Here is a 27,512-nt window from a genome sequence, read left to right on the forward strand (position 1 = left end):
AGAATCTGTTCATTTCATTCCCCCCTAATCAGTCAAAAAAATGCAGCTCCCTGTCCATATTAAGTAGTCCAAATTAAACTTGCAGCGTTATCTGATTTAAATCTATCTTTGAGGTTTCACTGTGTTCAGAGCTGGAGCCATCGGATCTTGGCCTCATCGTCTCCTTTGGTTCAGTTGATTTGATGGGAGCAGAAGCTCCACAGCGCGTGGAGGAAGCGCTCGCTGTCCGGTCACGACCTGATTCTACAGAGGTTCATTCATGGTGTGGACGTGACCCGACCTCAGTTTAATCCAGATACAAGAAGCACTCAGCCGGTTTGAGCCGCACGGCTCCTGTGGCCTGGTGCACTTTGCATGCTGGGATGTGGAGGAGTTGAAATTATCAGTTTGTAGCAGTTTACAGGAGAATGATGGGAGGTCTGAACTGGAGCAACTCTAGAGAAAGATCAGCTCATCTGACGGTTCAGAGCAGAGCAAACACAAAGCAGCTGTGAAAAGATGTAACAGGAATGTAGGACCCTGCTTTTGGAGATTAAAAGTCAGAATATGTCTCTTCCATTTGACTAAATATTTATATATAAATCTGTTTCTTGTGACTTCACCAACTTTAGAAAGCAAAAGTTGAAACTACAGACTGTTTGAATAAATATCCAACTACCCAAATACAAAAGGCCAGTGAATGAGGGAAGGAAAATATTAATCGTCATACTCATAATGTACAACTTAAGCACAAATCAACATGTTGAATGCTTCCAGTCTTGTTGTGAGTCCAGTCTGACCACACACACACAAACACACACACACATGTTGTCAGATGGAGTATGAGAAGAAGAAGAAGTCGGAGGGGAAGATGGTGAGGGCCGAGCGGCCGGTGGTACTGGACATGCTCTTCTCCGCCTTCGAGAAGCACCAGTATTACAACATTAAGGATCTCGTGGACATCACCAGACAACCTGTGGTAAAACAGCACACACACAAACACACACAAACACATAAATAAACATAACAGTAAAACTGGGCCGAAAAAACAACACACCTGCCCACCATCCACCTTCCTTTGTTAAATTTTGAACAAATCGCCCACAGCATGATGTTCATGCCTGTTCACACTAGCTGTTGTGCCTGAGATTTGCGCCAACACGCACACACACACGCGCACACACATGGGATGAATCGATACAGTGCAGTGGATTCATTCCAGCTCGCAGAGAACAGCGATGTGTAGGTGCTGATGAGACCTCGAGGTCCTCCTCTCCCTCTGATTGCATCTGATTGCATAACCACCGGCTGAGTAGGAGTCAAATGCTGTAATACACTCCACGCCATCATTCTCTCCGAAAACACTTGGCCAACGCTCAAATTAACCGAACTAAAGTAACTGAAATGGTCCATTATGAAAAGTCTTGAAACAAACCACACTGTTATTCATCAGTGGAGCAGAGCAGCTCCGTCTGTCGGCTCCACAGAGACACCTAGTGGAGGACGGGGAGTCTCACGCTCTGCTTTTGAACTGACTGATGGAGTTTGTGTTGGATTTGTGATCCTCCATTAAATCTAACAGCACTGTCACTACAGAAATTAAATTTATCGTCAATTTAGAATGTGAAAAAACATCATTTGTGAGTCTCCTCTGTCTGTGTGTGTGTTTGGTGCAGACCTACCTGAAAGAGATCATGAGGGAAATTGGGACGTACAACAGCAAAGGAGCTCACAAAAGCACCTGGGAGCTGAAGCCGGAGTACAGACACTACCAGTCTGCTGAGGAAGAGGAGATGCAGACGGCCTAGCTGCAGCTCCACCCGAGCCTTCAGCTGCTTCATGATACAGGGAACTCGGGTTCACTCCATCAGACCAGCAGGTAGTTATCAGTGTATTCAGGCCGCTGTGGAATAACTAAGCAGTGGATGGGAAAATAATATATATGTCTAAAAAAAGGTTAAATATAGAAAGTGAAAAGTCTCCTTTAAGTTCTGAGCACAAGATGATGTTTATTATATTTTGTATCTGTGTTTTGTAAACCAGTTGTAATGTAAATCAACTGTTGATTTAATTTAATTTGATTTGTCAGAAGTCTGTTGAACTTTATATATTTACTCTCAATAAATCTCACTGAACCTCAACAGTCATGTTCTTTGCGATCAGTGGCTCAAGTGTAGCTAATGACAATAAAACACAGCTCAGTTCAGCTCCAACAAGAACAATAAATCTAACTTCACCCCCACGCTTGTCATGAAAGGGGTAATTAGCTGTTTTTTTTTAACCTCACCTCTATCTGTTTTGTGTCGATGCTTTTCCAACTTCTCCTGCCTGAACAGCAGCAGGAGCTGCAGCAGTGAATCAGAGAGAAACAAAGAGCAAAATGGCTGCAAACTCATTTCCAGTCATGCTGCATCTTTCTAGTAGTGTTACTATGACAACTGTGGTCAGCATTTAACTATATGATACGATAAAACCACAGGGGCAGAAAGCTGCTGCTGCTGCTGCCGCTGTGTGTTTAAAATTTAAAGCGTGTTGAATGTGTGACCACACCCGCAGCACTCGGTGGGTGTTCATCAGCTGTTTAAGGGCAAACTCCTGATTAGGGCGTCAACTTGTTATTCATCTTTAAAGTGAACACCTTTAAGATGGAAAGGTTAGAGCACATGTATCACGTCACATGTTAATGGCCTGAAGGGATTTGTAAAAATTGATACAAGTTGTTTTTGAAGCTGAAAAGTCCAGGAGCCGGCTCCCCGTCACATTCACTCTTCAAACTAATATTCATGGTATTTATTTCTCAGGAGTGAGGACCTCATCAAACCAAACTCCTTTTGTAGCTTAAAAAAACGTTTCCTACATAATAAGGTCTATGTGAATAAATGTTACAGTTGCAGTGTGAACATGCATGTTGTGTGACATCTCATGTGACACACACACAAACACACACCTAAGGAATTAAAAGAAAAAGTTAGAGAAATTAATGGAAATGAACTGGTCTGCACAACACAGGAGCATTAAAAATGAATGAATCATAAGCTGTGAAGTCCTCAGTCACCACATCTCAACTTCTCTTCTATGGGAGTTTTTGAATATGTGTTGAACGGTGCTCTTCATCCCCATCATCAAAACACCAGAGGATTGGAAGAGCGGCGTTCATCCTCCAGTCCGGTTCAGAGACTTGTGGGATCAAAGCTTCTCACCTGTCTGTGTTTCTTAAATGATATCTGAAACTGATGTATTGTCATGTTGCTTCTTCAAGCTTCATTCCTTTATGTGTCAAGAGTCTGCAGCAGAGGAAGGCCACGCCAGTGTCAACTCTTGTTCTGCTTCTATTTCTGTCACAGGACTCGGTTTCTCGCCCTCTGGTGCGACTTCCTCTCCTCACGCTGCAGACTGGCTGCTCCGGTGACGCTCTCACCTCCTAAGGTACAAAGAAGTTTAATAAGACGAGGCTAACTGCTGAGCACGTCAGCTTCACCATCTCTGCAGCACAACGCGTGTCTTCACGTGTCAAAACTGCCACAACATGGCTGATACTGTTTTTCACCATGTCAGTGTGCGATTGTGGCGAGACGTTGGCGTTGGCAGGATCTACTACAGAGGACGGTGTGACGGCTGCTCATCTGTGGATGAAATGTGACGATGATGCAGGATACAGTCATGAAGCCTCACAGGAGTAAAGCTGAACATGGCTGTGGTTTACCCCAAATGGTTCCCAGGGGTCCTTGAGAGGATTCAAGGGGGTCCACAACTTTTTCTTGAAATTTTACCACTTTTGTCTAGAATTTTTACCAAATTTTTTCTACAAAATGTTAAATTTGTTGTTGTTTTTTTAAAGACATCTTACCACTTTTTTCCAGAAATGTCTCTACAATATTTCCAAAAATTAATTTAAAAAATAACGTTATATTCAGTCTCAGAACAAATATTTGTGTATTTCTGGTGTTTGCTTCAAAATTTTGTTCAATGGGGGTCCGTGGTCTAATGTGTGTCAATTTAGGGGTCCTTGATGTAAAAAAAAGTTTGAGAACCACTGGTTTAACCCATAAGAACGGAGTGACTTGGAAAAATTACCGAGAACTTGTGGGTTGGAACATCAACGTGTGTCACACCATCACAATGTTTTAATTTTTTTTAATTAAATGTGCTTATCTTGAAGATGAAATATACTGATATTAAAATGCTGTTTCTGTGACAGTCTGATCAGCTACACACAGATAATCATTAGAAGTCAAACATCTGCTACTTGTAAAGCAACTTTATTTATTGTTCTATCATGGTACAACAAGCACCATTTCTATTTCAACTGTGATCATCTCAAATGGTAACACATCATTGCCTTAGTAAAATCCAAACCAGATGTAGCGTGACCGTGGAGCCACCCCACGTCCACAGGACAACACAGTGAGGTGACTCAGGTTTATGTGGGCGAATATGAAGCCCAGTTATCTGAACATTGTGAAATCAAATCTGCACAAAGAAAACTCACTGGGGGAGCTCTAATGTCAACAGAACAGAGGCAGCATCTGGAGAGAAGGCGGGGACACGCTTACAATCCTACAGGTGCTCCCAAACAATGAGCTGACCGGTTCAGTTAGAGTTAAGACTTCTTCAAAAGAGGGAAAAACACCCGAGAGGAGCTTATGAAGAGGATCAGCACAGTCAAACTGAACACATGCAATACAGAGGAACAAAGATAGACATTAAAAAAGTAGTCCATGTACAATTATACACACAAAATAAACAAAATTATGAGAATTTATTGACATACAACAAAGATGCAAGTGCAACAGAGCAACATTATATAAGGTTTGCTCCAAGTGCCTCCTCCCCCACAGTACTACACCATGTTTCCCATTTGTGAAGTAATAATTTATAAAGAAAATAATCTCTAATCCAGGTCACTGGAGGTTCTAAATTGAACGGCCTTCACCAGTCGTCCTGTGGATGGGGTTTATTTCTCAGATGTCAAGTGGAGCTGAGTGGAGGGTTTGCACTGCACAGGGGGGACGCTTCATGATCCAGAGGCCTCTCTGACCTTGACAGTAAATCTTGATGTTGACATTAAAAAGCTACAGCTGCCCACAGTCTGTGATGACCAGCTTCTTGGCGGGCGCGCCCGCCTTCGAGCCCAGCGCTCCCATCTGCTGCACCACGTCCATGCCGTCCCGCACCCAGCCGAAAGCCACGTGTTTGAAGTCCAGGTGTTCGGCTTTTTTCAGGGTGATGAAGAACTGCGAGTTGTTGGTGTCGCGCCCGCGGTTGGCCATCGACAGGATACCTGGGCCCGTGTGCCGGACGTCAAAGTTCTCGTCCTCAAACTTGCTGCCGTAGATGGACTTGCCTCCTGTGCCGTCGCTCTTTGTGATGTCACCGCCCTAAAAAATTAAATAAAATGGAGAACTTGTTGAACTTCTCAGAAACAATCTGTCCACTTGATGGAGTTATAAAAACAATAGTGTCGTTTTGGCAAATAATGAGCTCAATGTGACGCTGCTGCTTCGACAACCATGAATCAAAACATCTGTTAAGAAGCACTTTGAGCCAAGTTAAAGGGCATTTCCAGTCGTAATCAATGTTTACTCAGATATCAGGTCACCTATGGTCAGTTCATTTCATACCGTACGCCCAACTGCAGCGTGCAGACGTTTGGCACCGGACTAATTTTAAAATTGTTCTGTGGTCGCAAGTAACGTCCTCAGTCAGAGAACACAACAGTAGAGGGACTCTGAGGCGTTTGTTCTCTGACCCAGAAAAGGAACAATGCAGAAGTCGCGGTAAGTCAGAATTTTTAAATTTTAAATGATGGTCAAAAGGATGCTACTTGGGACCACAGAACAAATTAGCCCGGAGCCCATTAATGAACATTGAAAAAACGACAGATTCTTGAACAAAAACAAGTATTAACGTCCACGCGCTGCAGTTGGGAGTATGAAATGAACTGATCATAGGTGACCTGATATCTGAGCTAAACATTGATAACGACTGGAAATGCCCTTTAAAATAGGGATGTGTTGCTTGTTGTTATTGAGCACTGTCGCCACAAATGAGTGGTTTTATTACAAACATTGAGCCTGCAGTAATGAGAGGGAACTGTAGGTTTATTAATGAATGTCTTTCCTCCTCACCTGACACATGAAGTCTGGTATTACTCTGTGGAAGATGGAGTCCCTCAGGCCGAAGCCCTTCTCTCCGGTGCACAGAGCCCTGAAGTTCTCTGCCGTCTTGGGGACGATGTGGGAGAAAAGCTCTACGGTGACGGTGCCCAGCGTTTGGCCGTCGGCCGACACTTGGAGGAACACCTGAGGGTTACTGTCTCTGGAGTGCTCTTGAACTCTCGACATCTGTGGTGAAAGGACGGACGAGGCGTCTCCGCTGTTGGGGCCCAGCCTGCTCTGACAGTCGCAGAAGATCTTCTTGAAGGACTCAGCGATCTCGGGGGTTTTGAACTTCGCCGCCAGCTGCTCCACTGCGCCATCGCCGTCTGAAAAAAACAAACCAAAAAAAAAACAGAGTGAAGACTGAAACAACCGCGAACACTAACACCAGGGGAGACACCGACTTCATGTCCGTGCCGAGCGAGTACCTGAGTAGTCGGTTGCCGTCCACAGCAGCGCGTTGGCGGAGGCGTTCATGGGTTTGAGCTCCATCGCCTGAGTGATGGTGTGGTTGGCGCAGACCCTCAGCACCTGCTCTCTCCTCATCAGGATTCGGTAGAAATGTTTGGCCGGGTGGAAGAGGATCTTGATGTCGCCGATGCCGCGCTCCTTCCACTGGCCCAGGTCCCTGTCCCAGCGGTACAGTTTGGTTCGCTCTTTGAACAGGATTTCCTCGTCCTCCTCTCCAGACTTAGTCTCCACCTGAGAGACAGAACGTGGTGAGCTGTGGTCCTGATTCACCTAACTTCAATCTGATGCCTAAACAAAACCTACCTCTGGCAGTGACACTATTGGCTCAAAATGAATGTCGTCACTATTAGGAGCCTCCTCTTCATCACTGCCACCCTCTTCACCCTTGTTTTTGGGTGCAGAGGACACTGCGGCGCCAAACACTGTGGCTCCTGCGTTTGCCCACGAGAAGTTGGAGTCTAGATGAAAGAGAACAGAGAACAATAAATGTGAGATGAAATACCTGATACCTCACTGGAGGCCAACAGAGACATGACACAGTTAGCTGGACAATGTTGAAACCAACCATTGCTTCCAAAAGCAAATCCGTCAGTGTTTTGGGCCAAGTCGGCGAAAGAGAAGCCCCCAAGAGAGTTGAAGCCGAAGGAGGAGTCTGTGGTGAGAGGAACAAAGTTACAATCAAACACTGAACTGAACGTAGGATTTCTTTTTCTTCTGTGTTTGCAGGACTTCAGCAGACGAAGAGTTTGACACGCAACATGAACAGTGTCAAGTCTTGTAAAGCAAGAACCCTGCAACTGACAGACCTTGATGGCAAAGATGATGTTCAGTGGTAGAGGACGATTATTTAAAATGATCAATAACATAATGTAAAAACCATCATGAAGACATTTCATAATCTTACTGAATTATATAAAATAACCAGCAGCTGCCACATCTACATTTCTTACGAAGGCTCAGAGTATTTGGAGTTTGCAAAAAATATTATGTTAATCCTTTATAGAGCAGCAATCGAGTCAGTACTCCGTTATGGTATCACCAGCTGGTTAGGTAATTTAACTGTTAAGGCTTTGTCAAAACTGCTGGCAAGATTATAGGAATAACACCCCCCCTTAATCCACAGGACCTTTTTGAGCAGGCGATGATCAGACAGGCAAATACCATTTTAACAGATAGTTCTCATGTGCTGAACAGTGAATATACTCTCCTGAACTCTGGAAAGAGATATAGGCTTCCTTTATGCAGGCACAATCGATACAAACATTCCTTTGTGCCTGTATCAACCAAGCTTCTCAACAGCAGGAAATGATTGTGACATTTCTGTATAGGTATACGAACATAGGCTATGTGTATATGGAAATGAATGTATTATGACTCAAACTATGGGCCAAGTCATGTGAATGAATGGATTCATGTATGTTTGAGGTTATGTGATGCTGATATGAATGTATATTTATGATTCCAGTTAGTGTAGCGGTGTGGATGCATGTGAATGCTGGCCTGAGTGGACGTTCACATCAGTTTGCCGTATGTGCGGGATTGTCTAGTGCGGTCTGTTTTTTACTCCACCAGTCTTTTAACCTGATGTACTTTTTGCACTGCATGTGTTTTTATGTATGCAACGTGTTCCCTGTCTCTGCGACAAATTTCTCCCTGGTGGAGACCAATACACCTAACCTAACCTAACCTAATGATTAATGTTGCTTTTTTAAACTTTTATTTTATTTATTTATTTTTTAAATACTGGAAAATTATAACTTGTGTCTGGTTCCAACTGACACCAGGTTTGAAATTGAGGAATCTCATCAACATTTGAGCTGAGCAGAACTGACTTTAAGAGCAGTGTTTCCATAACATGACAGATGCTGTGGTGGTGTGTACCTTGACTGGCTGTAGTGGTAGTGGTAGTGGTAGGGGGAGGGGGAGGGGAAGCTGCAGTCCCACTACTGGACTCTGGTTCTGGGCTCTTCTTTGTTGAAAGGTCAATGGGAGAGCTGCTGCTGGGAGGTTCACTCTGAGTCTCTGTTGGCTGGTCTGAGGTCTGCTCTCCAGGTGCCGACATGCTTCCTGCAGCGTCTGTGCTGCTGGGTGACGGGTCTGGTGCCGGCTCCTCCGACGATTCAGCAGTGGAGGCTTTTCCAGTTTGGTTTAACTCAGCATCCTGATAAAAGTGAAGAAATAAAACAATTACTAAACAATTATTAAATACATATTTGACAATGATAGGGCTGTTACTATAACTGTACTAAAGATGCTACACTAACGAATAAAAACCAAATATATTTTTATCATATTTACTTGCTCAGTTATTCAACACTGAAAGTGGACATAGCTAAGACAATCTGCTTGTATGATTAAAAGTACAATGTGTCATCATGGATGAGAAATAGTTGTGTTTCTGAATCAACACTTGCTAGCAGAGAACATGCATGAATACTGTGTATCTATTGTATTTAGTAGGAATGTCCCAGACTTTCTCTCCTCCAGTGAATGAGAGATACACAAACATAAATTCATCGGCAGCAGTACGCCACATCAGCTGTTACAGATTAATGTTGATTCTGTCAGTAACTTGATGACTGTCCTAAATAAAACTTGGCTGTTATCAGTTTGTGAGCTCTCTGCACAACACTGTCAGTTCTCATCAAAAATAGCTTGAAAGGGAAGAAGAGCCTCCACTCTACAGCACCTCTATGAAAATATAAAAAGAAACCCTTTACAGTGGCAAAGTAACCTCATTCATTCATATCATATCATTTTAAGTTATAAACTTTACATGTGTTATCCAAGACTTTCAGTGTTTCGATGTGAATATAAGTCAGCCTGGGTGGTCACAGATCAGGGTAAAAAAAAAAAAAAGGCATTCCTAGTATTTATGTTCATTTGACCTGAATTATTATACTCGACAAAATGAAGTGTCTTTCTAAATGCTGTATCTGTTACCAGGTCTTGCTGTGCCTTGCGGACTTCTGTCTCAAAGTCTTCAGGCTTGTCGTGGTCAGTGTCGCTGTCTGTGGTGCTCAGGCCGCAGAAGAAAGTGGGTGGAAGTTGGAGGCTTTTGGCCTTCTCCTCCTCCTCCGGTGTCGGCTTCTTCTCCCACACCACCTGGCAGTCTGGCTCTGAATGCAGCACACACACATGTTAAAGGGATATTTCAACATTTTGGCAAATTCACTTATTGGCATAATCCTACAGTTTTCAGGAGTAGGTTCATGACCTTTAATTGTCAGTGCAAGCTGTATGTAGACCAGCCGGGCATGAGCCTACTCCTAAGACTATAGGGATTATGGCAATAGGCGAATTCGCCAAAATGTTAAAATATCCCTTTAAGGCTGAAGAACAGCGCATTCAATCAAAGCAACAGTACTTGATGAAAAGTGAGGGTGAGCTGTTGGACATAATCGAGTAACATATCACTGTGTGACAGGATATAACACATACCATCAGAACACGCTGCAGCTTTTTTCTCTGGAGGATCAGGGTAGAGTTTTCCATTCAAGGCTTTCACTGCTGACTCGTAGTCTTCATCTGGAAATTAAAACAGATTCAACTAGTATTTAGTCCAAATTCTATTTGTGTTTGCTGTGAGAGAAGATCCCACATCACTCCCGCAGACTTGTGAATGTCTACCTGATTTACATTTACTTTTCCTATATTCAAATTTCAGGATGTTTACATGAAATGCATATACAGTAGCCTCATAGGCAGAAAGTAATGTGTGCTTGCTCAAATGTAACAACACAGTGGCAAAAGCAACACAGAGCTTTTGTGCTTTTCTACAGATTCATATAATTGTGACTAAAACATCTGTGGAAAACATAAAAAGAGATAAAGCAAAAATTCATATTTTAAATGAATTTATTCAAAACAGACACTCATATTATATATTCATTTCCTTGTTTTGTATGTTAGTTACCGTCAGTTTGGTCATCACTGATGTAGCCTGGTTCACTCTGGTAGCAGAAGAAGGTGAGTGGCAGCAGGAGCTTCCTGGCCAAGGCTGCCTGCTCAGCGGTGGGTTCCCTGACATACACAACCTCCACTTCCGAGTCGTCCTCCGACCCTGCATCATCTCCCTCTGCCTGAGGGGGCCCTGTGACATACAGATAAGATAGAGGTAGAACAATACATAGGCAGACAGGTGAAGATCTTTATTTATCTTTATCTGTATTCCCATCATAAACACGGGTGTTAGTTCCACACACAAAAAAATCTCATGCACAGCAAAAAAGGGACGGCATGCACTTGATTTGCAACTCTGAGACAACTTGTATTAAGAGAACATTACTGTATGCATGTCTCTGTCTTCAATTTTATTTGACAGACTACGCCACTTGCTGGATACTTGATATTGTAAAATTAAACGTCATAAACACTGCAGCTTTAGCTCTAATTGGCCTTTGCACATAACCGGCAGAAGCCAGACTGGACAGGGAATTGCATTTCACACTGTTGCTACACATCCTGCACTAAAAATGGAGTGTGTGACGTTGGCACAGTGCATTCCTCTCTGAGGGACGCTCTGTGTGGAATCTCCTCAGCTCACTTTTCAATAGACGTGGACTTTAACTGACATACCTGCTGTTGGGATTCATAACTCTACTTGGATTGCGTCTTTTGTTTAATGAATTAGTCAATGATCATTACCAAAGCCAACAATGTTTATCATTACATTATCACATTCCCACAAACCAATTTTAGCATCACTGGAAAAGCTTTACACCCAATGAACCTAAGCAGAGTACGATTGGCCTCAATTTAAGTTCAAGATAAATATGAGAGAAGACCTGACTAAACATAACTAGATATTTGATGTTTGGTCAGCAGTTTCTTTTTAAATAGTTTTAATGAAATTATATAAATGTACACATTTCGCACTATTTAAACCATGACTTTTATTATTTAGTATAAATTCCTCCTGTGTGAGACACATAAATCATGTGATGCAAGTGTTACCTGTCTAATATTATAACTATTACTACACTAAAATTTGTTGTATATTAAAAAACTGCACCTCCACACACTGGACATGCAAAACATTAGCTCCACTGTTTTTTTTCACTCCGTGCATCCAGGTTATTTCTTTCTAGTAGTACGGGCCAGCCAGGTGACAGCTGAGAAGTGTTAACACACACTGCAGTGATTAGAGTACCTGGGGGTTCAAATTGGGTGGTTGATGTGCTGGTCCAAAAAGCCATTGGGTTATCTTTGAAAAGCCTAAAATCCAGCCCTAAGGGATGATGGGTTGTTGGGCGAAGAGAAACTAATTGTGAGGTTGATATCATGATAAGAAAACAAGGCGAAAAGTTTTTAAATAAAAATGTGAAACACTATGAGCGCGTGTTTTCTGAACTATGTAAAAAAAAAAAAAAAAAAAACCTAATTACCGATAACAGACTAGATCTATGGGTATGCATGAATATACAGTATGTGCAGCACCAAAAATCTGCTGTAGTTCATTTACTGTATTTCATGTTTACTAAAGATACAGGTTTATCTTGAGTAAATTAAACAATATACAGCATAGAAAGTGGCTAGATGCGGATGAAATGAGAAATCTATGGTTTAAATTCAATTTCTGCCCTAGTACAAACTGAGGAGTGTCTTGGCTGGGTCAACTAAGAAGATGATGGAGCAATGAGATGCAGATGGAACAAGACAATGAAGTAAAAATAAAAATGAACAAAACAGTCATGATACTCATTCAAAACAGAAAATCAGACAAATATTTCACATATTAGGATGTTTGTTTTACCTTTCTCTGGGATTTTGAATGCAGGTGCCGCAAGTTGGGACCCCTCAGCAGAACGTCCAGAATCTTTGGCTTTTGAACCAGATGTAGGTTCCTTGGTCCCAGATTGAGATTTGAGAGTGCCAAAAATCTTCTGAAGGCTATCAGAGCCAAAGACAAACTTAGGGGGAGACACCACTGTCTTTGAGGTGTTGACAGGACTTGGAGAACCGGGATCACATGGTTTACTGTCAGGGGACAGTTCTGTGCGCTCTTTTGTGGTCTCTTCCAGTACAGCGATGGCTGCCTTCCCACATACCGGTGTAGCAGCCTTTGCAGATCCTGCAGGCCCACTGTCTTGAGATGTGGCACCTCCAGAAGTCACTGGAGTCATGAGCTCCTGTTTTTCTTGTGCAACCTTGGCTTCCTCAAAGACCTGTTTGAATGTATTTGCAGTTTCCTGAAGCTTGAATCTCACAGCTAACTGCTCAATATTTCCCTCTCCTACTTCAGCAAAGTCCATGGCACTCCAGACCCAGGCCTTCTCAGCACCTTTCATAGGTTCCAGCTTCATGGCTGATGTGATCCAATGGTTGGCACAGATCTTAAGTACCTGGTCTCTCCTCATTATCAATCTTGCTCGTTTGGTGTCAAAATTCTGCAATACCTTGAGGTCTCCAATACCCCTTTCCTTCCACTGGCCCAGTTCCTTGTCATACCGATACAGTTTGGCCCTGTGACTGAAGACCACCTGTTCATTTTCCTCTCCTGTAGAAATGTCCACCAGGTCAGGCAAGGGGACCACAGGTTCAAAGTACTGGCCATCCTTTTCTTCATCCTGGGTTGTATCTTGCTCATCATCAGTACCCACTGATGTTCTGCTCTGGTTGAGCTTAGCAGGAGACTTAGATGGGCTGATGCCAGGTTGGAAGCTGAAGTTGAAGCCACCCGTGGATTCTCCAAAGCGGAAAAGGTTCTTTCTCAAGGGGCTACTAGCAAGGGGAGAGGCATAGACTGAAGAGTCAGCAGTATCATCCAAAGCTTCTTCTCTTAAGTCATAGTTATCCCACTCCAAGGTGGGGCCTGTGGTTTCATTGTGAGCCTTGATTACAAGGTTTGAAACATTGCTGGATGCTGTAACATCTCCCTGGTTATCTTCATCTTTGATCTTCGTCTTCTCATCTGTCAGGAAGAATTTTAAGTCTTTCAGACCAGACTTCATTTCCTCTGCTTTCTGAATGAGATGTGCTGTTCTTCCTGTGTCAACAAGCTTGTGTGGCGTTTGAAGGGGGATGTCCAAAAGAAGTCTCTGACATTCTTCAAACTTCTCTTTAAACTCCTCCGCAAGCTCTGCGCTCTTAAATTTTGCAGCCAGCTGTTCGAGGCTAGCATCTCCATCAGAGAAGTCATTGGCCATCCAGATCCACGCTTTATCTGAGCCTGCCAAAGGCTTCAGATTCATAGTGGTGGTGATCCAGTGGTTGGCACACACCTTCAGGACTTGCTCTCTTCTCATCAGCACCCTAAGCCTGCCATTAGCGCTGTTTTTCAGAAATTTTAGTATTCCCACACCACGCTCTTTCCACTGACTAGTGGCAGTGTCAAATCTGAACAGTTTGACACGTTGTGAATAAAGAACCTGTTCATCCTCCTCCCCCGTCACCAGGTCCACCTTCTCTGGCATCTGAACCACTGGTTCAAACTGGATATCATCATTTTCCTCTGTTTTGTACATACCATCGTCCTCCTGGTCATTTGAGGCATCTGTCTTGGTCGGAGTTGCTTGGAATGATGAAAACACTTGTTCACCAGCTCCAGAGAAACCTTTGAAATCAGGGTCTTTCTGGCCAAACTCGAAGTCTGCTCCAGAGGACTCTGCCAGGTCGGCAAAACTGAATGTACTTCCTTTTCCAGAAATTAATGGATTTTCATCTTGTTCCGTTTGGTCCACTGAGGATGTAGTCATGTTTTCTTTCTCATTGTGTTTGTCAGCTATGCTCTTAAGAAAGCTGGAAGCTGACCCTGATGGAGGTGTTGGATCTTCAGTTGAGGGGGTTTCTTTTGCAGTGTCCTGAATGCCAAATTTGAAGCCACTGGCTGAAATGGGCATTGAGAAAGAGAAGCCTGTAGCATTTGTGGTGCTAGATCCAGACTGGGGATTTTCAAACTTGAAAGAAGAAGCTGAGATTTTATCTTTGTTTTGACCAAACTGAAAAGTGCTGCCAGTCGCAAAAGGCATTGTGAATCCAGTTGCAGCAGGCTGACTTGATGAACTCTTGGTTCCAAAGCTAAAGCTGAAGGTGGAGGCTGAGGGGGCAGTGCTGGTTGTGCTTTTAGCATTGGGATTTGGTGTCTGACAAGCCGCACACTTAGCGGAAGAGGCATCGTTTCTCACCAGACACATGTCACAGTCCCATTGTCCATCTTTCTTGGCAAACATGGCTTCTAAAGAGGAGTTCTCATTATCACCCTTCTTTGCAAAATCAGCTCCAAATCCTGACATTGCTGGTACACTTGGTGCTGCTTGAGCTCCCCCGCTTGAGCCCCTGAAGGTGGAGGCTGAGGGGGAAGTGCTGGTTGTGCTTTTAGCATTGGGGTTTGGTGTCTGACAAGCTGCACACTTAGCAGAAGAGGCATCGTTTCTCACCAGACACATGTCACAGTCCCATTGTCCATCTTTCTTGGCAAACATGGCTTCTAAAGAGGAGCTCTCATTATCATCCTTCTTTGCAAAATTAGCTCCAAATCCTGACATTGCTGGTACACTTGGTGCTGCTTGAGCCCCCGCTGTTGATTTAGCAGCAGGGTTGGGACTATTACAGGCAACACATTTGTCAGCAACAGCTTCATTTCTTACTTCGCATACATCACAGTCCCACTGCCCAGGCTTCTTGCTAAACTGGGCACCAAACCCAGGCTCAACAGTAGAAGGCTGCGCTCCAAGGGCATCTGCAGCTGGTGTGCTTAGTGCTGTGGCAGTTGTTTTAGCTGAGGCTTTAGGGGTTTTACAAGAAACACAATTGTCTGTAGAGGCCTCATTTCTTGCAGAACATTTGTCACAATCCCATTGCCCTGACATCTTTCCAAACTGAACCCCAAAGCTAGATCCAAATGCACTGGTTACTGTGTCCGCAGGTTTTGAGGGATTGGTCCCAAATGTAAATGAAGATGGTATAGAAGATCCAAAAGCACCAAATCCAGTAAATGGGGAGCCAGAAGTACGGGATTTTGAGGAATCAGTCCCAAATTTGAAGGTAAAGGGACTGGCTTTGGTTTCTGCAGAAGCCTGAATTTCTGGTTTTGATGAAGAATTGGGATTGGCACTTTGACATGCAGCACACCGTGCATCTGTGGGTTTATTTCTTACACAGCATACAGTGCAGTCCCATTCCCCTTCTTTGAGTGCAAACTGGGATGCCAGTGACTCTGAATCTTTTAAGCTCTCCTCTTTCTTCTCCTGATGGTCGCGCTTTTCTGGTGACATGAATACAATTTTCTGGGCTTCCTCAAACTTGGCTTTAAAAAGTGATGCCTCATCTACTGTCTTAAAGCGGATGGCCAGCTGCTCTGTCTTAGGCTCTTCATCTGCATAATCAATGGCATTCCAGACCCAGGATTTGTCAGAGCCAGCATTGGGTTTCAGTAGCATATCAGCATTGATGTAGTGGTTGGCACAGATCTTAAGGACCTGTTCTCTTCTCATTAGGAGGCGGACCTTCCCTTTAGCGCTGTGTTTTAGGATTTTAACATTGCCGATCCCCCGCTCCTTCCACTCTTTTGTCTCTGCGTCAAATCGATATAGCTTTGCTCTGTTGCAAAACATTTCCTCCTCGTCTTCCTCACCCGTTTTTACATCTATTTTATCAGGGAGAGGTACAATGGGTTCAAAATGAGGGCCATCCTCATCCTCCTCAACATGAGTGCTGTCATTGTCGCTCTCTGCTGCCCTTTCTTTTTCTCCAGCATAACTGGATACCCCAAACACTGGTGTGGAATCTTCCCCAAATTTAAAAGGCTGGTCAACTTTTCCAAACAAACTTCCTGTGCCTGTGTTCTGTGAATCAACAAAGGAGAAGCTAGTTGTACTTTTAGTGCCAAAGGTGAAAATATTTGTTTGGCTCTGAGAATGCTCCTGAGCTGTAGGATTCTCTGGAACAGTTTCTGTTTTAGATGGAATGTCTGACGTAAGCAGGCCAAGGAGACTTTCACTGTGCTTGTTCTGAGAGGCTGGGAAAGTAAAATCGCCATCATTGGATTTAAAGTTGGAGTTGAATTTAAAAGCAGCTGAGGGGGTTGACTGGGCAACTGCTCCTGCTCCAAAACTAGGCACTTTGGGGACTTCAGCAGGTGCTTGCTGGCCGAAGGACAGCTTCCCAAAGTCCATTGGTTTCCCTTCTATGCTCTTTGGTGGCTGGACAGGGGCAACAGATGGCTTGGTGAAGTAGCCAGGCTCAGGCAAAGGTGGGTTAGTGGTTTGTTGGGATACACTCTGGCCATAATATTCTTCACTATACGGGGAAAGAAGGCTTGTGGCTGGTGATTCAAATCGTAGAGGGGCACCAAAGACTTGTTCTTGAGGAGGGTAAATGCAGGTTGGGGCTGTTTGCAGTGGAGGTGTGTGAGTGGGCTGCTGGTAAGCATACATGTGCTGCTGAGGTGGCATACGGTTCATACCATACATTGGACCCTGTGCAAAGAGAAAAGAATAAACATCTGAGAATAAATGTTGCACAGTGTACCCTATGTATTAAAATAAACCAATGTTAGATGATTATTACCTTGGTGGGAGTTACATTTGCTGCTGTGCGCAGGAGATACTGAGAGTTGTAAGCTGGAGATTGGTTGTAGTACACAGAGGGGCCCGTTGTGGCAACTTCAAGAAAGATAAATTATGTATATCAAGATTTAGGTTAATTTCATGAACAAATTCTGTCCACTACTATTCCACATAAGAAATTAATATTAGATATGCCTTGGGTCCCTTTAGGTACCTGTTAAGGGGGCACCATGGTAGGACTGGACTGGGGTAAAAGGCTCCTGGAGGCCCTCAGCCCCGTAGCTCTCCCCATACATCTTATGAGGGGAGCCTCCGTTCCCTGAAGAGTTGTGTCTCAGATCATGAACTTCATTCTACAACATAAGACGTTTTAGTGAGAAGCAACTTACTTGAAACATTTAGAACATTTAACCAACACCATGACATTTTCATGCGAATGAATACTAACTGTCAAACCATTACTGTGGATTTTTATCATTTTCAAATGTAGAGAGTACCAGGCCTCAACTTAAAACAGACTAAATATACTTTATCATATTCCCATAAGCATCTCCTTTTGTGCAAGTCTAATCCTGACCTTGAGGGCTTCAACTTGCTGACAAAGCATCTGAAGGAGACTCTTCTGGTCCTCCACCCAATGAGGTGGTGTCTTGGGAGAAATCTGAATGGCAAGGGAAATAAATGATTAAATCAATTATTTGTGTTAAAGTCCAAAGTCTCTAAAATAATTACAATAAAAACAATATTTCAAAGACATAAAGAAGTCCCTGATAGTCTTGATAACATACAAAGTAAACATACCAGTCTTTTGGAAGGAGAGACCAAGCTTTTGTTGGGAGAGGGAGTGGAAAACTTAATGTGGGATATGGTGGCACTGGTTTCAGTAGGATGCGCAGGGCTAGAGTGGGCTAGTCTTCTTCGGCAATCCTCTTTTTCCTCCTCTTCATCCATAGCTTCCCCACTCTCCCCCAGCTGTTGGTTCACGTCATTTAGGAGGTCAACAACTTCCTCCATGGACACAGGCAGCTGGGACACAAAACACAGGCTGTAGTTATATTGCTGCATTGTTCACATTCATAAATAAAAGCACAAATACAAGTCCACCATGCTGCCTCAATCTGCAAATCTACAAATGAACAAATGAATTGTGAATTTTTCAGCAGTTTGTTTTGCCCTAAATATTTTGAAGATTGAAAAAAAAATACCTTGTCAATGTCATCAGCATTGGCATTGTAGATCTTAGACAGATAGGTTCTGAATTTTCTCAGGAATGTGATGCACCTGTCTTGGGTTTCCTCAACCCCACTGCTGGCCTCTTCTGACAGCCGCTGGTAGATCTGCCAAAGAAATGCAGAATATCATGGAAACACAAATAAAAAAACATGTATAAATGTCAGAGGCATCAGCTTTCATATTTAAAAAGGCACACCAATTTGATACCACATATTCATGGACAGGGTCAGATAAATTTGATCAACATATTCTCTTAAAGCCAGCTGCTGTCTCCATCAAAGCAACAACGAAGCTCCAAAAGAATGGAGAGAAAAAAAACCCCGAAACCAAACTAACATGCATAATGTTAGTTAGTATTGTGGCACTAACAGTGAGTGACTTTATTACTGTAGCAATATTGTCACTTTAGACTAGTAGCATCCGTCATCAAAATATTATCTGGACCGACTTAACAGAAAAAAATAACATATTTGGGTTTTCACGGATAGGAAAGTCAAAGCCAATACCGATCCCAACATCCATGGCAAATACATGTTCATGAGCCCTAACCTTATTTAATTATCTTTCATCGATGCATACATTTTTGTCTGTGGTGGCATAATTGCTTGTTTTTGAGGCAATGGAGGTGCTAACCTTAACCAAAATAAAACAGTACATAAAAACATAACTTATGTGAATCAAGCTGTGTGGAAGCCAATGACTTACCTGAGCCAAATGCCAGATGGACGACATGTTGTTGATAGTTTCCAAGGTAGCAATGGCCTCCTCTGTCCTTCCCTCAATGTCAAGGAGAGTTGCATATGCTATCTTGAATTCCTCTTCATGACCCTTCACAGAAGAAATCTAAACAGAGGCACAAATGAACTATTAAGTGGGAATCAAACACCAAACCTCAAGATCTAGCAAAAAATGAGTTGTTTGACTACTATTTCTTACACTTATACATAAAAACTAAGAAAGCCAAACACACAGAAAGATATAAACACAGTGAGATGAAGCATTAAATATTATGTTATTTGCAGGCAAAGCCAAGTCCTTGCATCTTCAGACCCAAGACAATACTTCCTGAAAAAACGAGAGTGGTGCAACAACCCAAACCAAATGCAAACTTTCCTATAATAAAAGAAAACATGAGCACAGTAATAACCTGTATATCTTTGGAGGGAAAGTGTTTGAAGAGGGGGTCAAGGGGTTCAGGTATACTGCGTCTGTTTTTTATCCTTTCCAACAGTGGGAGAACAACTTTCCAGTAATGGACACTGCGGCCGATGTATTCCTTCTGGTCGTAGTACGAGTTTACACCATCACCCTGGGTTATTAAACATAAAAACAAAGCTACATGTCAAAGACAAAATGTGAACAGGCCACATTAGCTTAATGCAGGCTAGACATTATCAGCAAAGTAAAAAAAACAGCGCATGCACTTTTCACAGTTGTTTCTTCAGTTGCAAATTCTACATAAAACAAATGGTCACTCAGTCAGCAGGGCTGCACATGTGGCCCCTTGGACATCTCAGCGTTGATCACATTTAGCAGTTGTACAGTGAGTGACAGAGAGGAGCAGGTGTTGAGGCATGTGTGTCCCTGCACAGTATCTGGCAAGGTGCAGAGTTTTCCAAGTGGTATTTTTCTGCCTGTGCTAAATGTCTGTGTGCATGGCTGCCACCTACATAACTGATGCTTTTCTCCTATTGCAGTCCAGTAGCTCTCATACAGTGTTAAGCCAAGGTATGACCTTTTGATTCAGTAATCACAAATTTAGTTAGCATTACAGTGACTTGTGAATCTGAGTTAAGCACACAAGTACTTACTTATTCTAAATACAATCAAATACAACACTGTTCTCTCTACAGATATGTGTGTGTCTGTGCGTGTGTTTGTACCGTCTGGCTGAGACACTGAGCCCAGTGAATGGCAAGTGCTGGTTGAAGCCCATGTTTCTCTCCAGCCCTCAGAGTGCTCAGTCCATGCTGCACAATCATCCGTAGCTTGGCTGACATGTTAGGGCTGCGAGGAGACACACATCAATAACACTGAAAAAATAACTTAACAATTTGTGTTTTTTCGGTCTGTTCATGTCACTTATAAAGCTGCCAGACAACAGTTGCACTTTATGTTGACCAACTGTCTAAATATTTTTTGACACTTTGTCTAAATATTTTTTGACACTTAGACAAAAACAATCAGTGGCAGTGTTTCTGGCAAACGCTACAAAAAGTAAACAAAGGTAGCAGATAACATCCATTATGTGAGATGTGGTTGATAAAATCACTTCAGGTATTCTCAGACTCACGCTGCTCGTTTGTGAATGAGGCTGTAGATGGCATCCCACCACTCCCTCTGTCTCTCGGTGGTCAAGAGGCGAAGGAGAGGAAGCGGGAGGCAGCGAGGCTCATACAGCTGCTGATGTTGCTGCTGGTTCATCCCACTGCTGATTTTTGCTGTCTCCTGAAGCTGGCAGTGACTACAGAACACGACGCCATACAAAAACACCTGGAGGGAAAAATTTAAACAGGAGACAGAAACATGTTTACACGTTTGAAAGAAGGGGAGGAAATTTAATTTCAGAACCAATTAAAAACAAGGCACAGCCAACGGGCATACAGTTGGTTTGGATTTATATGGCACTTGGTAAAACATCTGAACGTTAAGCATACGCTTTATTTTTCTCATTTTATTTCATATTAGCAAAGACAAAGGTTGATGAAGCTTGCATGCTTCTTCAGTGTTGCCAGAATTGATTGTTGATTCTGTTAATATGTAATTTTCATCTGAAAAGTTGTTGGAGAGGATTCTCATTTGTTAAGTGGTTTGGATTTGATAAATGTCAACTGGAAATATATATATATATATATATGTATTTTTTTTTTTTAATATAGCAGTAAATGTTTTGATGAGTCCTATGAGTCATCTTACCTCCAGGTCCAGTAGGCAAATGGACTCTGGTGCATTTGTGTCTAGTTTGGAGGTTTCCAAAGTAAGCCTAGGAAAGAGCTGTGCTAGCCAGGCTCGCAGGGCTGGTCTTTGGGCCAGAAGAGTCCACTGCAGTCCCAACCAGCTCAGATGTTGCAAGTCACCACCATGAAGCATAATGGACCCTAAAGAGGAGACAACACAGTTATTATAATGTAATGCAGCAAGTGCAGGAAAAATGTATCTTTATGTCACTACTTGGGAATGTCTGAAAAAAGATACTTATGGCAGTTTGTAAACATAAAAGTGAAATGGGGGGGGGGGATTAATGTCACTTTAAAAACCAGTCAACTATTGTAACTATTAGTTATGTACCAGTGTCCCATTTGACCAACTGGGAGAGCTCTGGACCCGTGGTGTTAATGGAACGAATGTCATCATTGGCAATAAATGAAGATCCAGTGGAGGCCTGTGGTCCGAACAGGAGTTCAAACAGAGAGTCCTGACCGCTACGATTTCCAAATGCCTCCACCACCTGCACACATAAAATTTTGAGTGATAATGAGATAAAATGATTATGTCTGTTTCTATGAATATAAAACAGTTTGTCAGTCTAACTAAACTGACTCACCTCTCTGATTAAGGTGGATGAATCAGTGCTCAAATTGAGCAACATGTGTCCAGCCTGACTCTGTCGATCGTTGGCCAGCAGCTCCAGGAGGTGTGGGGTTGACTGGTCTCTTTTGGTCACTTTCGGCTTTGGTCTGGGGACCTGGTGGACAGACAACAGAGTCAGAATACAGTTAAAAGTTGCTGGCTGTAGCTGCTGAGTAAAATCTGTAAATGGAAACAGAGGAACAAACTGACAGGCAGTTAGCGAGGTGATAGGTGCTGGCTGTATTTGTGTTTCTTGCTATGTTAGTACCTGGTATGCCAGCAGGTAGCACAGTGCAGCCAGGTCAATGACAGCCCTCCAGGTCTGTTGGCGATCCTGTGCCAGCTTCAACAGCAGTGTGGCTGCATGCAGGTAGAGGTGACCTCTCATCTCCACAAACACCTCACAGAGCTCATCTGTGTGGCGGCCTGCAACGCTGCTCAGTGACTGCATAGCTTGGTCAAACCTACACACACAAATACAGATTTAATATACAGTACTGAGTTTAATACAACGACATGGATATTGTTCGTCTTATGGAAGCATTGAAGATTTGATTTTATGGAATCAGCCTGTCTTCAGAGCATGTACATCCTCAACACAACCTACCCTTTGAGGGCATCACGACTGGGCTGCATGATGCTCTCAGACAGTGTGATTCTCAGCAGGCTGCAGTGGGCCAATAGCAGCTCCCTCTGGAGGCGCCGGCTCATCTTTTCATTGCTAGATACACTAGGCTGAGCCAGATATTCCTGGAAAAAAAGTAATTGATTAATAGTATTATTTAGCTTTTTAAACAGGTCAGATCTAAAAAGCTTCAGAAAAATCTCCTCATCCTAACCTTTCAGATATATTAGACTACAGCTACTGCCAGCCTAAATGGGAGTGTATGCTCACCTGCAGAGTGCGCACCACCACTGTGTACCAGTCCAGACTGTGGCTCAGCATGCCCCTTTTCTCAGCAGCAAGGCAATGTTTGACAGCTTCATCCAGTCGACCATCCTGACAGAACAGCTGGACCAGCTTCACGTTCACGTGTGCATCACCGGGCCTGGCTGCTAGCTCGGCCTGGAGAAGGTCGAACAACCGGTTCCAACCCTGCTGACCCTGACGACTCAACAAACGCTCCTGTGTGAAGCAGCATGGATCAAACAAAAAGAATAATTTTAGCATCTTGTCTGCTCTTAGTTTATATGCACCTCCTTCATGGACTGTATACACATGACTACAAAGCAAAGTTCTGTGCATATTTAAATTTAGGGATGCTGTTTTTTTTTTTAACCACCAATACTGCTCATCCCCCAGAAAGATCATCCGAGCTGACACCAATCATATCTAGTATTCATTGCAGATGGCATAAGTTACATCAGTCTTCCACACTCTCCACAGGTGTGGTGAGAGGCGGGACTACACTACTTGGCACGCAGTGCTTCTCTCAGCTGCAGACGCTGAAGTATTAGCCACGGGCAATTGGTTTAAGGTGATCCCAGACTAGAGGTATTAATGCAGATTTAGAGCTTGCATGCTTTTCATGAAAATTGGATGATCATGACTGGCAGCCAATGAAACAGGGAGAGATCACATTGGGCTACAATCTAGGCACTTGTTGGTACAAATTAAAAGTGATATTAGATGAGTTTAACAGTTAAGGCTCTCCTACTGGAGAGGAAAGAGGAGGGGGAAAAAGCCCCTCACCTTCAGGTTGAAGACTGCAGGATTTCCTGGCAGCAGCTTTGCAGCTTTCTCCACCCAGAACTCTGCTCTGCTGTCACATTCCTGCTTACTGACGAGTAGCTCAGCCACCTTCAGCACCAGGTCCCTCTGGGCTGGGTTCAAGTCCACTGACCGCTGCAGACACACACACACACACACACACACACACACACACAGGTGACAGCATACTAGGGTCAATTACCACAATTAATCAAGAGTGAAAAGGCAAGAGTGTTTCATACAATGTGCAACATGTAAAAGCATCTAGTCATGTTTGTGAGCTGACTTGACTTTTCTACTTGAGGAATCCTATCATCTGCATCATATGCCATGCTATTTTTTGGTTCTACATTTGTGATAACAGAAATAAAATACAGAGATAAAAACTTAACACCACCTCCTCATCATACTGTAATACTGTGATTTAATTTTTTATACAGTCTGGAGGTGGTTTTATTTAAGTTGGAAAGTGTCAGCAGCAGCAGGGTGGACTACAGTCAGTCCTGGTCATGCTGCTCTGTGGTTCACACAGCGCTTCAACACCTCAAATGGGCCTTTTTCACAGCTGGTATATCCAGCTGAAGTGCAATGACTTGCAATAGGAAGACTGGAAATGAACTGGGTTTATATAGTCAAAAATACTTTATAATACCCAAAAGGTTTCCCTTCTCTGCAATATAAAATAGATCCTCTTGAAGTTGTTCAGGAGAGACGATGCATTACAATGAGTATACAGTTAAGTTTGTTACACGATGGGTCTTCTGGATTTAATAATAGTTGAGTGTGCCACTATTTGGAAAACAAAACAAATAGAGGGGATTAAATTGTTACTTAGAATGAATTGCCTTAATATTTCCAACTAAGATTTCTGGTGTCAAAAATATGTAGGAAACATATCTAAAATTGAATGAATGTGACAAATTTGTTCAGGAAAGTAAATTTAACTACATTCAAAGCTGTGCAATTACCCCTCCTTGTGTAGGTGTTAACATCAACCCCAAATACTTTGTCTTCCAATAATTAATGGGCTCCTTGTACCAACCTTGTATTCTAAAATAGACCTCTTCATATTAGCACAACTGTCATTGAATTTCTTCAGCTCAGCACACTTTCTATGAAGTGCAATAGCAGAACTGTTTTGGGTAACCTGATAAACAGAACCCATTTACATAGTCCTAATTAAAAGTCTGTACATTCAAACAAAAAAGAAACTGAACGCTGAAGGAGTTAAGATGTTAAGAGAATCAGATGCTGGCAGGTAGCTAAGCTGTATTGCAAACTAGAGGTAAGACTTTATCCATGCTGTAGGGTTGGCTGCCTTGATGTAAGCCATTTAATGTACAGTCAATGGGCTGTGGAATGAGTCTCCATTAGGAACTGTACTTCTTCATATTGACCAACATATTTGAATACCCCATCTGAACTTTTCTACCTTTATGAATGAAGGGTATGTAGCAGACTTTAGTCATTTTCATAAAACACTTGTTGTGACATGTTTTGTCTACCTTGTAACATCCTACTGCTTTGTCGATGTCCCCCTCTCTCTCGTAGAGCTGTCCCAGGAATTTGTGCGCTTTCGGATCCCTCTGCTGGACTTTGAGATACTCTGATACATGTCTAGTATGGGCATAAAACATGCAAAATTACTGTCAATGTAAAAGACACATCTTGAGAAGCAATTACTGTATTCAGTCAACAACAGTGTGTGTGTGCTCACCTTTTTGCAAGTTCATATTCTTTTGCTTCAAAGTACAGTTTAGCAAATAAAAACCCTTTGACTGGCTTCTGTAGGAAAGAAAACATTGGAGATACATATTAGTATAGGGCAATTTTTTGAGTCATTGTAATCATATTTTTTTCTTGCCTTTTGCTTTTAAGCAAATTTAATGACATAAATTATCATGACTTGAAATTCAGTTTACAAGATGACACTTTTGAAGGTGTAATCGTACATACAAATGACACCAGTGTCCTGGCATGGTAAAAGCAAACAGCCTGTCGGCCAACATGGCAATTGGATTAAACTCACTATTGATTTACTGCTCACTTTCAGTCCAAACGTGAGCTAGTGTTGCCATTTTGTACTTGCTGAGGTTTAATACCTACATAACTACTCGTTACTACAGTATATAGCGTTTTTTCCTACCACATGGTACAGAGTGGTACCAGGAATTTCTAGAGATTTGGTGGTTGCCAGGACATAGAATAATAAAAACAATTGCACATTAGGACATTCAGTCTGATTATTTCAAACAAATGTCACCCAGTCACTTGGTCTTACTATCTCTACATCAGGAGCCACAATGAAATCACTGTGACTTATGGACTTTATGTTGTTTATTTGATGCCATAAAAGCTTCCTGATCACTCCTAGGTTTCAGCTAGTGATTTAAAGTGCCCTGCCAAACTGTAGATCACACCATTGAAATTGAACACACTACATCCTTAGTATCATTTATATCTTATCATAAAACATGATTATGAATTATGATACAAGATTCCCTCACCCCACCTTGGCTATTTTATGCTATCTGTTGTTGTTTATACTTTCAATTATCCGGCTGTATATGTAAATGATCTTCTTTTCAGGAAAACACTTTGCAACAAAATTGCTATGAACAAACAGTGGTTGCTTCTCTTTCTTTTACTCCCAAACGAAAACGAAACTACATAGCTATGAGGTTACTGGGTTTCTTCTTCGGTGTCATACGATTTACTGAGTTGAGTAAAGTTTGGCTAGCTAGGTACCGGTCCAGTAACTTCTGTGTAGTCAGTGAGCCATTCAAATAACAGCAGATTTTTAAGTTTTATTTTATGTAACTATTATAGTTAGAGCTAACGACGCGTATTCTGGTAAAAGGGAGCGTCAAAGCCTTGTTGTCCAGGGTGAATCACACTGGTTTTTAAATGAACAAGTGGTTTATCTAGCTGACTGTGTCACGGCTAACTAGCAGGGCTAATGAGCTAGCTGCTGCTGTAACAACCCTGCGAGTGCCGCGCATTTTCCGGGCATTAACGGGAGGACGAGACGAGGCGTTACCATGGCGGGTTGCTAACGTCCGCGTTGCTAACGGAGGACGGTCGGCAGGGCTACACTGTACAAGGGGATTCAAAGTAAACAATGAAATGTCCGGTTAATTTAAACGTTACCTAGCTTGGATTTAACCGGGTGTTGGGGCTGACACATGCTGGCTGGCATGATGGCAGCGGCACGCTAGCGTTAGCCGCCGGTTCAACTTACCTCTTTGAGGGAAGGAGAGGAACTCTGTACTGAAGAAACGTAACGGTCCACTTCAGCCTTACTTCGCCGCATGGCTTCCGATAACAACTATCTCTAAAACGGCAAACTCTGGCACATTGGATACCAGCAAATCACAAAACAAATATAAAAAAAACTGACTTTAATATCGGCTCGACTGTCACTCCTCAACGTTAACTGCTCATGATGATATTGCGCAGTCTCATTACCATCAAATGGCAGAGGGTCACGTGGGTTGTGCGCTCTCTTGAATCGGGATCCCCAGCCAATGAGAACCGAGTACTCGGTATGACGCACACTGACGCACTTTATTTTTGAAGAAGGGGTGGGCAGGCTTTATACAGTGGGGTGGGCAGGCTGGGTGAACCCGCTTTGCGTTGAACTGCAGGTTATAATTTACACACCAATGTATTTATTCTTTATCACACTAATCGCTGGTCTGCATCTAACATTTTATTCGTCTGTATGTTTGTGTATATACATATATATAAATAAAATATAATTATTTTTTTGGCACTTGAAGATTAAAGTAAAAAATAAAAGTGCAGAAAAGAAAAATACAGAAGATTTTTTTATCATGGACAATAATCTAAACAGCTTAGTGCTATGCTCTTAGATGTTTA

The 27,512-nt window shown here is 42.7% G+C and overlaps 2 protein-coding genes across 3 annotated transcripts in view; one reads left to right on the forward strand and one right to left on the reverse strand.

Moving 5' to 3' along the window:
* LOC146964842 (general transcription factor IIF subunit 2-like) overlaps positions 1-1,810 on the forward strand; it is a 37,042-nt gene extending 35,232 nt beyond the window's left edge. Inside the window, exons 7-8 of the mRNA XM_085765465.1 lie at positions 815-958; positions 1,656-1,810. Coding sequence (XP_085621591.1) covers positions 815-958; positions 1,656-1,787 — 276 coding nt within the window. The 3' untranslated portion in view covers positions 1,788-1,810. The remainder of the gene's footprint in view (positions 1-814; positions 959-1,655) is intronic.
* Positions 1,811-4,220: 2,410 nt separating this feature from the next.
* On the reverse strand, positions 4,221-27,113 carry ranbp2 (RAN binding protein 2). Of its 2 annotated transcripts, XM_085765462.1 has the most exons (30): positions 26,872-27,113; positions 25,348-25,415; positions 25,136-25,247; positions 23,613-23,765; positions 22,815-23,045; positions 22,527-22,669; positions 22,188-22,383; positions 21,894-22,034; positions 21,638-21,797; positions 21,266-21,447; positions 20,643-20,842; positions 20,233-20,356; positions 19,497-19,658; positions 19,055-19,192; positions 18,322-18,453; positions 17,918-18,142; positions 17,694-17,777; positions 17,331-17,469; positions 17,118-17,212; positions 12,364-17,026; positions 11,761-11,838; positions 10,525-10,701; positions 10,050-10,136; positions 9,552-9,727; positions 8,490-8,769; positions 7,174-7,260; positions 6,912-7,066; positions 6,566-6,839; positions 6,108-6,463; positions 4,221-5,357 (listed from the first exon to the last, which is right to left on the reverse strand). In XM_085765462.1, the coding sequence occupies exons 1-30, from the start codon at positions 26,941-26,943 to the stop codon at positions 5,052-5,054; spliced, it is 9,396 nt and encodes a 3,131-aa protein (XP_085621588.1). In that variant the 5' UTR covers positions 26,944-27,113; the 3' UTR covers positions 4,221-5,051. The 2 variants fall into 2 exon arrangements, with proteins under 2 accessions (XP_085621588.1, XP_085621589.1); XM_085765463.1 differs by lacking the exon at positions 11,761-11,838.
* Positions 27,114-27,512: the final 399 nt, after the last annotated feature.

Source organism: Trachurus japonicus, chromosome 21 (assembly GCF_045865225.1).
Source record: "Trachurus japonicus isolate A0001 chromosome 21, Traja_1.0".
Taxonomy (NCBI): Eukaryota; Metazoa; Chordata; class Actinopteri; order Carangiformes; family Carangidae; genus Trachurus; species Trachurus japonicus.